This window comes from Gymnodraco acuticeps, unplaced genomic scaffold, assembly GCF_902827175.1.
Source record: "Gymnodraco acuticeps unplaced genomic scaffold, fGymAcu1.1, whole genome shotgun sequence".
Lineage (NCBI taxonomy): Eukaryota > Metazoa > Chordata > Actinopteri > Perciformes > Bathydraconidae > Gymnodraco > Gymnodraco acuticeps.
Window position 1 is genome coordinate 80,001 of NW_022990255.1, and position 12,220 is coordinate 92,220.

Consider the following 12,220-nt stretch of genomic DNA (forward strand, 5'->3'; position numbering starts at 1 on the left):
CTTCTCCATCGTCTCTTCTACATCAACATGTGTCCCCTCTTCTCCATGTCTCTTCTACATCAACATGTTACCTCCCGATCTCTCCATGCTCTTCTTCATGTCTCTTCTACATCAACATGTGTCCCCTCTTCTTCATGTCTCTTCTACATCAACATGTGTCCCCTCTTCTTCATGTCTCTTCTACATCAACATGTGTCCCCTCTTCTTCATGTCTCTTCTACATCAACATGTGTCCCCTCTTCTTCATGTCTCTTCTACATCAACATGTGTCCCCTCTTCTTCATGTCTCTTCTACATCAACATGTGTCCCCTCTTCTTCATGTCTCTTCTACATCAACATGTGTCCCCTCTTCTTCATGTCTCTTCTACATCAACATGTGTCCCCTCTTCTTCATGTCTCTTCTACATCAACATGTGTCCCCTCTTCTTCATGTCTCTTCTACATCAACATGTGTCCCCTCTTCTTCATGTCTCTTCTACATCAACATGTGTCCCCTCTTCTTCATGTCTCTTCTACATCAACATGTGTCCCCTCTTCTTCATGTCTCTTCTACATCAACATGTGTCCCCTCTTCTTCATGTCTCTTCTACATCAACATGTGTCCCCTCTTCTTCATGTCTCTTCTACATCAACATGTGTCCCCTCTTCTTCATGTCTCTTCTACATCAACATGTGTCCCCTCTTCTTCACGTCTCTTTTACATCAACATGTGTCCCCTCTTCTTCATGTCTCTTCTACATCAACATGTGTCCCCTCTTCCTCATGTCTCTTCTTCATCAACATGTGTCCCCTCTTCTTCATGTCTCTTCTACATCAACATGTGTCCCCTCTTCTTCATGTCTCTTCTACATCAACATGTGTCCCCTCTTCTTCATGTCTCTTCTACATCAACATGTGTCCCCCTCTTCTTCATGTCTCTTCTACATCAACATGTGTCCCCTCTTCTTCATGTCTCTTCTACATCAACATGTGTCCCCTCTGTGGAAAGAGACTCTGAAAGTTTCAGGAACAAAGATTCTCTCTCTTTTTGATCCATTTCTATAAAAACCTGTCTGAAAATGAGCTGATCAGATTTTGGTCACTTTATGATGTCATAACTGTTGTGGTAATATTTCCCAAAGCCCATAACTTTGACCCAGTGTATCAGTTCAAACTGTCCTGACTGAGCACACGCACCTCGTAACCTTGGCTGCTGTGCTCTCAGTGTTCTGTCTCCCTGTTCCTGCCTGTTGGCGTCAGCTGATAGAGGTGTTATGATTTTATCTTGTTATGCAGCGTGTTGATGATGCTCTCAGAACTAGCTAAATACATGGGTCTGGGGTAGAGTTCTTCAGAATTGACGTGGCAACTCTACCGTGCAGTCAGAACGTGACTGCTGTGACTTGTGATGTGAATCCTCCGGCCGAAACTCCAAATAAATCATCAGTGTTTGACATCAAAGCTCCTGCTCTACCGTGTCTCCTTCCTGAGTCGGTGATTCCCACTGCATAGCTACACAGAAGTTTCCCTTACAATAACGATGTGTTGTCTTGTGTAACCATTAGCCAATCAGCAACCAAGGTAACCCCCCCCCCTTATCACCTGAATCTCCTCCTAGAGCACCATTGAGTTCTTTGTAACCAAGTCTCTCTCAGAGGGGCGTGGGGAGGGGCTCCTTATTTTCATCTAAAGTAACAGACAGAGAATCAGCACTTTGGAAACAGGGCTGAAACAGAGGGGATTATGGGTAATGCTGCAATGATCTGTTTGGTGTTTGGAGCCAATCAGAGACAGGCTCTGTATATATCTGAGACCTATAATATATTGATGAAAAACAGTATAATAGGGGACCTTTAAATTAATGTGTTTTTGTCTTGTACCCTGCAGAGCATCAGTTCTACCACAAGTGGGCGCTGTTGTCCGACCCTGAGGACATCTCAGCGGGGTGCAAAGGCTACATCAAGTGTGACGTTACAGTCGTGGCCAAAGGAGACACCATCAAAACTCCACACAAGGTCAACGAGTCGGATGAGGACGACATCGAGGGGTAACTCAGTCTTCATTGTGTGTCGTAGCAACTTAAAAGCAGCTGCTGTGAGAAAAGGATGAGGCAAATATGCAAAGAAACACAATATCGATATAAAGTCTTTCAGGATATTTTATTTGTAATGCTTGCAAGCATGACGACTCCTTCTGAGTGCGTCCTGTTCTGAGTGTGACAGACTCTGTTATAGGAAGACACCAAAGATAATTTACATGACAACACAACAACATTTCACAATAAGCTAAACTCACACCCTACAAAGAACAGCTGGGTGTTGCAGAAACCCCCCCAGAGCAAATGTCTTCCTTTCCCCCTGTCTTTCCTGTATTGTCATAAACCCCTTCCTAAGATACATCTGTTATCGCACATACATTTATATGCCATTCCCAGGATACCACTTTGTTAACAGTTACATTTAATTAGGATTACTTTTTCTCATTCAGATGCATCTTGTTTCTTATTACTTTGTGATTTTGTATTCATCGCGTCCTATTCTCCTCTCAGCAATCTCCTGATACCAGAGGGGGTTCCTGCGGAGCGACAGTGGGCTCGTTATTACCTGAAGATCTACCGAGCCGAGGGTCTCCCCCGGATGAACACCAGCATCATGGCCAACGTGAAGAAGGCCTTCATCGGAGAAAACAAAGACCTGGTGGATCCTTATGTCCAAGTGCTGTTTGCTGGGCAGAAAGTGAGTATTGTAAGGACTCAAAAACACCATTCAATTATTTATGTAGAAGACAGTTGAGGACATTTCAGCAGTTGCAATGAGACTTGCAGTTACAGGGAGTAGTAGACATTTGCAATAAGGGAACAGTTTTTTTCTGATGTGCATTTTATACAATGTTCATGAACTTAATACAATAACAGAAGTGAGATAGTGAGGGACAGTCCTGCAGGTGTAATACTGTAGAGCGGTGCAGTGACGAGTCCTAAAACCCGGAAGTGAGTCAGCATTTCTCCACTTCCTGTTCCCTCGTCTCAGAGCCAATGGGATTTCTCCGTAGGGTTTTGGATAATAGCTGGAAATCAGGTCTGTGGTTGAGACACATTGAAGAGACGGATCACGTTTTGTTCTACGACACAAAATGTGGTAACCGTGACTGAGGTTGCCACATGTAAAGCTAGTACTTGACAACGCCACCTCCTGCTAAGGGGCAGGAGGAACCCGTGGACCCTAAATGTAAGTCGTGGATCGCTTTGTTTAAAGCTTCCCTTAATCGGTCCAATTATGACAGAGGCATGAATTCCAAAAACATAACACAGCTTTATTTAATAAGTGTTTGGAAACAGTTTAAAATGTCGATTCATGTCCAGTATAAAAATGGCAAATACAATTCAATACATATATAAGTTAATAACCCTCCTCAGTTGGGCAGGCCCGGTCCGCTGGGTTGCAGTGCCTGCTAATCGTGAGGGACAAACACAAGAAAAGCCACACACCAAAACAACATAAGCATGCAATATTTAAACCACAATCTCTATAAAATAATAACAGTGAGTTATTTAGCATACAGAAAATAAAGTGTCACACCGTGCAGTCCCTACACTGAAGGCAGGCAGCGTTCCACCCGGGCCCAGGCCTACGCCGCAGAGGAGCGCAACCTACGACACAAATATTAAAATGATTATACTGCCATACACTGCACATGAAGAAAATGGGTCAGAAAATACACAAGAAACACTATAGGACCCCACTGGTGATTTCTGAAGAGTTCACGTGTCTGAAAAACGATGGTTGTTACCAAGTGGCTGAATAGGATTACAGAAGTTGTGGAGGCCGTTGTACGTCATTACGCCGAACACGTAAACACTCCTCTAACTTTGTTTGCCCTGTTCTGCTTGAAAGCGAGTCCCTGCCTCCTGCAAACTGTTCAAACAAACGCTTCAACTTGTACCATTTAGAATCTGTATGTTTGAATATGGATCTGAAGTCGGCGTGACGTTGAAGTCGTGCTGCTGGACTCGGCTGTAGTTCCTTTATAGCATAATGTTAGCGTTTTGCTTCTGGCCATTAGATTTATGATTAGAAATGTATCAAAGTAGGGTAGCCATGTGGAGATTATCCGGCTGAACAAAACGTGCATTCATCAAACAGGTTCATTTTCCACAGACCTTATTTCCAGCTATTTTCCAAAACCCTCTGGAGAAATCCCGTTGCTTTTTTGTCGAGGGAACCCGCAGCTTCCTTCCGCGTCAATACGTCATCCCTGCACCGCTCTGTAACAGTAATAATAGATTACAATATTGTGGTAATTAGACCAAGCAACCTTTTTTCTTTTGGTGATAGAACTGGTTCCCCTCTGTGTTTCTATCTGTTTAATCTCAGCCCGACTGAGTTCATACTTTAACACATCAACGTGTGTCCCCAGGGGAAAACCTCAGTGCAGAAGAGCTGCTACGAGCCGATCTGGAACGAGCAGATCGTTTTCACCGAGATGTTTCCTCCGCTCTGCAAGCGCATGAAGATCCAGATCCGCGACTCGGACAAAGTGAACGATGTCGCGATAGGAACGCACTTCCTGGACCTGAGGAATATTTCCAATGATGGAGACAAAGGTGGAGCAATATGTTTTATTTTTAAAATGTTTCTACAAGTCCTCAGTGATTGGGATTTACTCAATACAAGTTCAACAGAAATGATGTGGTCTTGACTATTGCCAAGAAAACAGAACATTAAACATATTGAAACAGTTAGAGGTTTTTTTAAGGAACAGCAATCAGCTCTGCAAACAAAAACAACCGTAAAGTGTAAATAACATATATTCAACATCTCTTCGATCAATCCTGATGCCCAATATTAATATAAATGTAAGCTTTTAGCTAATTTATGTATAAAGAGAGAGAATTCGATTCAAAACCTTTATTTATCCAGGTAAAATCCCATTGAGATCAATGATCTCTTTTTCAAGGGAGACCTGCAGCAGTAGGTTCCACAAGAAGACATAAACAACAGAACAACAAAAGGACATCATACAGCAAAATGTACAGGGATTACAATTTACATATTTAACCACATGTACAGGTACCAACAGCATCTGATTTTGTAGCATCCAACCGAGCTTTAAAAACATGTAGTGGTACTAGCTTGGTAATTTTCCATTCTTTTTGCAGACTGATTATTAATGCCAAACTAACCCTACAGATCACACCAGTTTTATGTCTTGCTTTCCCTTTCTGCTTTATTTCGAATTTACTTGAATTACTTCTTTCTCCAAATTGTTGTATTCTTATTTATATCACATTTCAATTTACGTTGTCACAGCAAAGGGGGCAGTGCAGATAAGAAAGACAAATACAAAATGAATGGCTTAAGAGCTTCATTTAGAGATATGCATGTGTTAATAAAAGTACACATTCATAGAAAGAAAGGTGTTTTAAAATGGCCACAACAATATCAAGTACATAAATAATAAAGTGACATTAAGGAGAGGCAATATTTAACGATACAAAAATGTAAATTGTACAACATTTGCTATATTTATAGGCACATCAGTGATATTACTGTTTCTATGTATGTGGTAGTCCAGCTGTGACTGTTTTTGGTCATTATCTTTTTGTTTTCCTTTCTTTACAGGTTAGCAAGCATAGGTTCAACACTCGGAGAAATACAAACAGACTTATACATAAACAAAAATAAGAACGCGAAAGACATCCCATCAGTCATTCAGCAATCCTCCTATTTTAAGCGAAATAAAATCTGGCCTTCTGGGTATCACTAAACCATCCCCTTCCACCTCTTCTCAAACTTTCCACTCTGTAGTCTCAGTGCATATGTCAACTTTTCCTTTACATATATCTCATGGATCACGTCCATCCACTCTCCCTCTGTCGGCTCATCCACTTCCTCGTTATAGATTTTTTGGTTGCCACCCTTAAAATGTAAAAAATGTACTTATTGTCATTATCCATTATATCGAAGTCCACTTTCCCCAGGTACATCGCTTCAGTAAGTAAGTATTTTTACCATATACTTGTGGACCTGAGTCCAAAGAGGGATTATGGATGGACATTCCCAGAACAGGTGAAAGTGGTTACCAGCTGTGACTTGTCTATTCTTCGTCTCCCAGGCTTCCTCCCCACGCTGGGCCCGGCCTGGGTGAACATGTACGGCTCCACTCGCACCTACAGCCTGATGGACGAGTACCAGGAGCTGAACGAGGGTCTGGGGGAGGGCGTGTCCTTCAGGGCGCGACTCCTCGTCAGCCTGGGGGTCGAGATCCTGGACCCCTCTTCCCCCGAAATCACCAGCTCCACAGACGTGCAGCTGGAGGGGGTGTCCAACATATCAGAGGTGAGAGGAGGGGGTGGAACATTGTTGCTGTGAATTATTAATCGTCCTAATTCAGCACACCTGACACACAGTTTGTGTCAATGGGGCTTCTTTTTGTTGGTGGACAATGCAGAGAATTCATTTGAGAGCAGTGGGATCCTAAAGTCCTCAGGGATTCAGTTCTCACTCTCTGACAGCTTGTATTACAAGAGACCACTATGTTACTTTATATGGCATGAAAGTGGAAATGCCGTCACAACATGTTTTCCTCTATAGTTTCTTACTTGTAGTGGGGGAATTTGAACCCGGTAGCGTGTTGTCTCAATTCACACAAATCTGCTGTACCCTCCGCAAAAGTGACGATGGACGCTGTTAGCTAGCAAGCAGCAACTGTGTGCGGCTCCAAATTATTACACAATGCTCAATACGCCCTATAAAAATGTATTATTTTCAAACCCACATGTATTACTTTTATTTGTTCAGTGCTACAGTTAACGGAGCATCCTCAATCGGTCCTGTTACTCCCGCTACGTAATAATACAACAATAATAATAATACATTTCATTTTTATAGCGCTTTTCCTGGTGCTCAAAGCCGCTTTACATAAAATCCGAAACAAAAACAGTACAAAGAAAACAAAAAAACAGACAGTAGTCCTAATCCAAGTGCTAGTAAAGTGGGGGGAGGGGGGGTGTTGGTTAGAGTTTGAAAGCTAGAGTGAATATGTCAGATTTGAGAGATTTGATGTGTGTAGCTAAGATTGAGTGTAAAGGTGTCACAATCAACGGCCCACTTCCAAACTCACCCCGGCACACTTCTACCCCGTGACCTCTACCGACGTGTTAAGGCACTCACAACCGCAGAACGTGTGAACATAAGTATGTGATTTGTGAGGAATTTACCCACATTTTTACAATTGTTTTATGTTTCTGTATTTCACAGACCGCTACCGGGAAGGTTGAGGAGTTTTTCCTCTTTGGGTCTTTCCTGGAGGCCACGATGATCGACAGGAAGATCGGAGATAAGCCGATCAACTTTGAGCTCACTATAGGTACCCTCCATTTTTTGTTTCACTCAATATCTTACTCTTTTTCAGTCTCCTCATATACAGATGCTCAGTTAATAATATAGTCACTCATTATATTTGGAATAGTTAATGGAGGAGTTAATGGTAAAGATTGAGATGAGGAAAAGCATGTGAAAATATTTGCAGCGTCCTACAATATATAACCGCAATAAATGCATAAATAAAAACATCAAAATTAAAAATGATATACTAAAACAGAAATATGACAATCATTGCATAAGTTAGTATAAAGTTCGATTAGCATTCAAGCTACAAAAGGTTTTGTACATGACCAAGTTGTCATCAGAAGTTGAAGCTGCAACACATTTCAAAGTCAACTCTATTGTCAATCTTTCAGTTTGTGTGTAGAGACAGAGATATCGAAATACCGTTTCCCACAATCCCGAATACAAATATATATAAAAATATGTATAAAAAAATGATAGGAAAAATGTAAGGATGTGACCACTAACGAAGTGCTGCTGTGTCAGGTTACTATGGAAACGAGATCGATGGGTTGGCCAGGCCGAAGAAGGGGAAGAAGGGCGGAGGAGACGGAGAGGAGGAGGAAACCGACCTGATCCATAACTCCAGTGACGAGGAGATGGACGACGACGGAGATCTGACCTCTGTGGCGACGACTCCTCCCATGAAGCCCGTCATCACCGATCGGTCAGAACAACAACATCTTAAATAAAGTGAAGTTTAGAGAGAGATTTATCAGAATCAGAATCGTTTAGAAAAATATCATTCGTCACCGGCTTGAGCTTCAATAATCAGGATCCATGTATTTATGATCCTCTCCAGAATGGAAGTAGTCATCACATACAGAGCATCAACTAGTTCCTGAACAGTGTCCTTCACATGCTGATATACAAGAGAGGGAGTTACACAGTCACAAGATGGAGGAATACCAGTTCTTCTAAGTAATCATACATCCTACTTTTTCTCAAAATTCTGACTTTTTCTCAAAATCTCAAAATTCTGGCTTTTTCTCAATCTCAAAATTCTTACTTTTTCTCCAAATTCTTACTTTTCCCTCAAAATTCGGACTTAATCTCAAAATTCGGACTTTTTCTGAATACTTAAAAATGTTACTAATCACTGGTCCCCGGCTTGAGCTTCAACCTCAGGATCCATGTATTTGTGATCCTCTCCAGAATGGAAGTAGTCATCACATACAGAGCATCAACTAGTTCCTGAACAGTGTCCTTCACATGCTGATATCCAAGAGAGGGAGTTACACCGTCACAAGATGGAGGAATAGAAAGCAGTATTCAATGTTTACTTCAGATTAGCTCCACGTCAGAAATGAGCATACTTGTCATATGTCTATCTCCATAGAGGCTGAATCATCATGTTAATCACAGAGCTATCATATGCCTCAAACAGTCCTGATGCTCTTCTAGGTAATCACACATCCTGTCATGTTCACAGCTACAGTCACATTATCATGATATTGGAAGAGTATATTCAGTATTTTCCCAACAGAATCAGAATACCTTTATTAGTCGCACATGAGGGGAAATGTACATTTGTTACAGCAGAAATGAGTCAAAGACAGCTAAATGTTAACTAAGAAGCATGCTTGCATCCTCAGGAACTACTTCCACCTGCCGTATTTTGAGAGGAAGCCGTGCATCTACATCAAGAGCTGGTGGCAGGACCAGAGGAGGAGGCTGTACAACGCCAACATCATTGACAACGTTGCGGACAAACTGGCAAGTCCAACACCTTACCCATAAATTAGTATTAATGTGTGTGTTATTACAGTTTCTGCTGATGGAGCCTAAACATCTTCTGCTGCTGCTACAGGAGGACGGACTGAACGACGTGCAGGAGATCATCAAGACAGAGAAAACATATCCTGAGCGCAGACTGAGAGGAGTCCTCGAGGAACTCAGCCAGGGCTGCAGGTCTGTAAAAATAGTTAGCATCTCAAGGAGTCCATCGCCAAAAAGTCATCTGATTTTTCCATTGGATTAAGGATTATGTCAGAAAATAATCTCTGTGTCAAACAAACGTCTATGATACTTACACATTTTGTTCAGGAGGATAATCTCCACATATAATAATAATAATAATACAAATTCACTTTATTTGTATGGCACCTTTCATGCACAAAGCAGCCCTAAGTGCTTTACAGAACAAAAAGAAAACATAATAACAATATTAAAATAAATAGAGAACAAGATAAAACATCAACAGTGATCCTAATGAAAATCCCTTGAAGTAAAACATAGACATATTAACACCACTTTATGATTATTGAAGTAAAAAGCTAATGCTGGGCTATAAAGGAACTACAGCACGATCACATGACTTCACGTCACCACCGCTAAGCTAAAGGACGCTAATGTTGGGCTATAAAGGAACTATAGCTCGGTCACATGACTTCACGTCACCACCGCAAAGCTAAAGGTGGCTAATGCTGGGCTATAAAGGAACTACAGCACGATCACATGACTTCACGTCACCACCGCTAAGCTAAAGGTGGCTAATGCTGGGCTATAAAGGAACTACAGCACGATCACATGACTTCACGTCACCACCGCTAAGCTAAAGGACGCTAATGTTGGGCTATAAAGGAACTATAGCTCGGTCACATGACTTCACGTCACCACCGCAAAGCTAAAGGTGGCTAATGCTGGGCTATAAAGGAACTACAGCACGATCACATGACTTCACGTCACCACCGCTAAGCTAAAGGAGGCTAATGTTGGGCTATAAAGGAACTATAGCTCGGTCACATGACTTCACGTCACCACCGCTAAGCTAAAGGAGGCTAATGTTGGGCTATAAAGGAACTACAGCACGGTCACATGACTTCACGTCACCACCGCTAAGCTAAAGGAGGCTAATGTTGGGCTATAAAGGAGCTATAGCACGGTCACATGACTTCACGTCACCACCGCTAAGCTAAAGGTAGCTAATGTTGGGCTATAAAGGAACTACAGCACGGTCACATGACTTCAAGTCACCACCGCTAAGCTAAAGGTGGCTAATGTTGGGCTATAAAATAACTACAGCACGGTCACATGACTTCAAGTCACCACCGCTAAGCTAAAGGTGGCTAATGTTGGTCTATAAAGGAACTACAGCATGGTCACATGACTTCACGTCACCACCGCTAAGCTAAAGGAGGCTAATGTTGGGCTATAAAGGAACTACAGCACGGTCACATGACTTCAAGTCACCACCGCTAAGCTAAAGGTGGCTATTGTTGGGCTATAAAGGAACTACAGCACGGTCACATGACTTCACGTCACCACCGCTAAGCTAAAGGCGGCTAATTTTGGGCGTGATGGCGTTTAGTCGTCTCATTTAGACATTGTTAGCAACCACAGTTTTTTTATTCACCAGTGGAGCATTTACTGACGTATTTCATGTCGTAGAATAAAAATCTCTTCAGCTTGTGTTATCCTATGAGGGTGGTAAAATGCCAACACATTTCCAGGTTTTAGGACTCATTCCTGCAACTCTCTACAGCAGAGGTGCCCAGTACGTCGACCGCGGGCGACCGGTCGACCGCGAGGGCAATGCTGGTAGATCGCGAGTCATTCATTAAAAAAAAATCCAGTTCCGATTAAAATAGACAAAACAGGTTTTGATCCCGCCTCCCTTGGCCTCCCTGCCACTTAATTCAGGAGTTTACTTGATTGACAGAAAAAGCGACCTATCGCTTTCCAGTCTGTTAACCCAGAATGCAAAGCGATACAAAATCAGTCAAGTGCCGGGAAAACTCAAATTAAATTAAAGAGATAAACAAGAGACAAACAACAAAATGAGTGCAGGACCGAGCAAGAAGCTAAAGACATACCACTTCCACCCAGAATGGGAGGAAGAATATTTGTTTGTGATGTCACATTCAAAGGTTATTTGCCTTATTTGTAAAGCAAGCGTCGCTCTGCCAAAGAAAGGTAACGTGGAGAGGCATTATCGGAGTGTTCACAAGGCATATGACAGCGACTTCCCTCCGAGTAGCGAGTTGAGAAAGAGAAAGGTCATGTATTATTGCTACACAAACATTATCTCGCAGTCTTAGTGTCGCCAACTCGTTTCTAATATGCAAAAAGACAAACAAATGCGTCTATGGTCGGTGTATTTTCGATCTTTCCAATCGAGACGAGATCTCTCTCCCCCGTCTGTGCGCGAGGGGGTGGGGCAGTTTACACACACGCAGCTGCTCCATGCAGCAACACACGGAGGAGATGGCGGAGAGAAGCGCTCCAAGGTGTGGTTAAATGTTACCCGTCTTGAGCAGTGGCGGCGCCAGAGATTTTCTCTAGGGGGTGCTGTGGGGTAGCTTGACGTTTCATAGAGGGTGCTCAAACATTTAGGGTTTCCCATTAATGCACCAGCGCTACAGTTGAATTTTCTACTGCAACACTCCCCACTCACACACACACAGTGCACCCGCGACTGTTACAATGAAGGCTCGATAATCAGCTCACGGCATATAGGCAGGGGTAAAGTGCTATTTTTACAAGTGGGGAGCGGACCTCACCTCCTCTAGGAGGGTCCTCACCTCCTCTAGGGGGGTCCGGGGGCTAGCTCCCCCGGGAAGATTTGTTGTTACATATTTAAGTTAAAAGCATCAATCTGGTGCACTTTGAGAGCAACATTAAGAGATCTATGGATACATCTCAACACCCATACGAAACAGAACTGTCAACAGATTTTCTATTTCTTTATAGATATTTTACAAATCACTCCCCTTTTAAAACAAACCGTTTGAGACCCACTGAGATAACTAGACTAAAGTTAACTATCTAAACACTGTCCTTTACTTCACCTGAGTTGAGGTTACCTGAGACTCTCCGTCTGACAGGAGAGTTCTCCCTCCACCTTGTTGTT

General features: G+C 42.5%; 1 protein-coding gene and 1 long non-coding RNA gene across 6 annotated transcripts in view; one reads left to right on the plus strand and one right to left on the minus strand.

Moving 5' to 3' along the window:
* The window catches only part of LOC117549042 (otoferlin-like), a 48,790-nt gene that overhangs the window by 1,059 nt on the left and 35,511 nt on the right, over positions 1–12,220 (plus strand). For 2 of the 5 annotated variants that reach the window (XM_034220614.1, XM_034220615.1), the window contains exons 3-10: positions 1,868–2,027; positions 2,529–2,715; positions 4,397–4,583; positions 6,095–6,318; positions 7,240–7,348; positions 7,855–8,035; positions 8,964–9,084; positions 9,179–9,279. In XM_034220614.1, the coding sequence (XP_034076505.1) occupies positions 1,868–2,027; positions 2,529–2,715; positions 4,397–4,583; positions 6,095–6,318; positions 7,240–7,348; positions 7,855–8,035; positions 8,964–9,084; positions 9,179–9,279 (1,270 nt within the window). Of the gene's footprint in view, positions 1–1,867; positions 2,028–2,528; positions 2,725–3,005; positions 3,208–4,125; positions 4,277–4,396; positions 4,584–6,094; positions 6,319–7,239; positions 7,349–7,854; positions 8,036–8,963; positions 9,085–9,178; positions 9,280–12,220 lie in introns of those variants that run through there. The other 3 variants (XM_034220616.1, XM_034220617.1, XM_034220618.1) reach the window with 3 other exon arrangements.
* On the minus strand, positions 3,272–3,818 carry LOC117549044. Its single transcript, XR_004569414.1, has 2 exons — positions 3,559–3,818; positions 3,272–3,430 (listed from the first exon to the last, which is right to left on the minus strand). It is a non-coding gene; the product is annotated as an uncharacterized LOC117549044 (long non-coding RNA).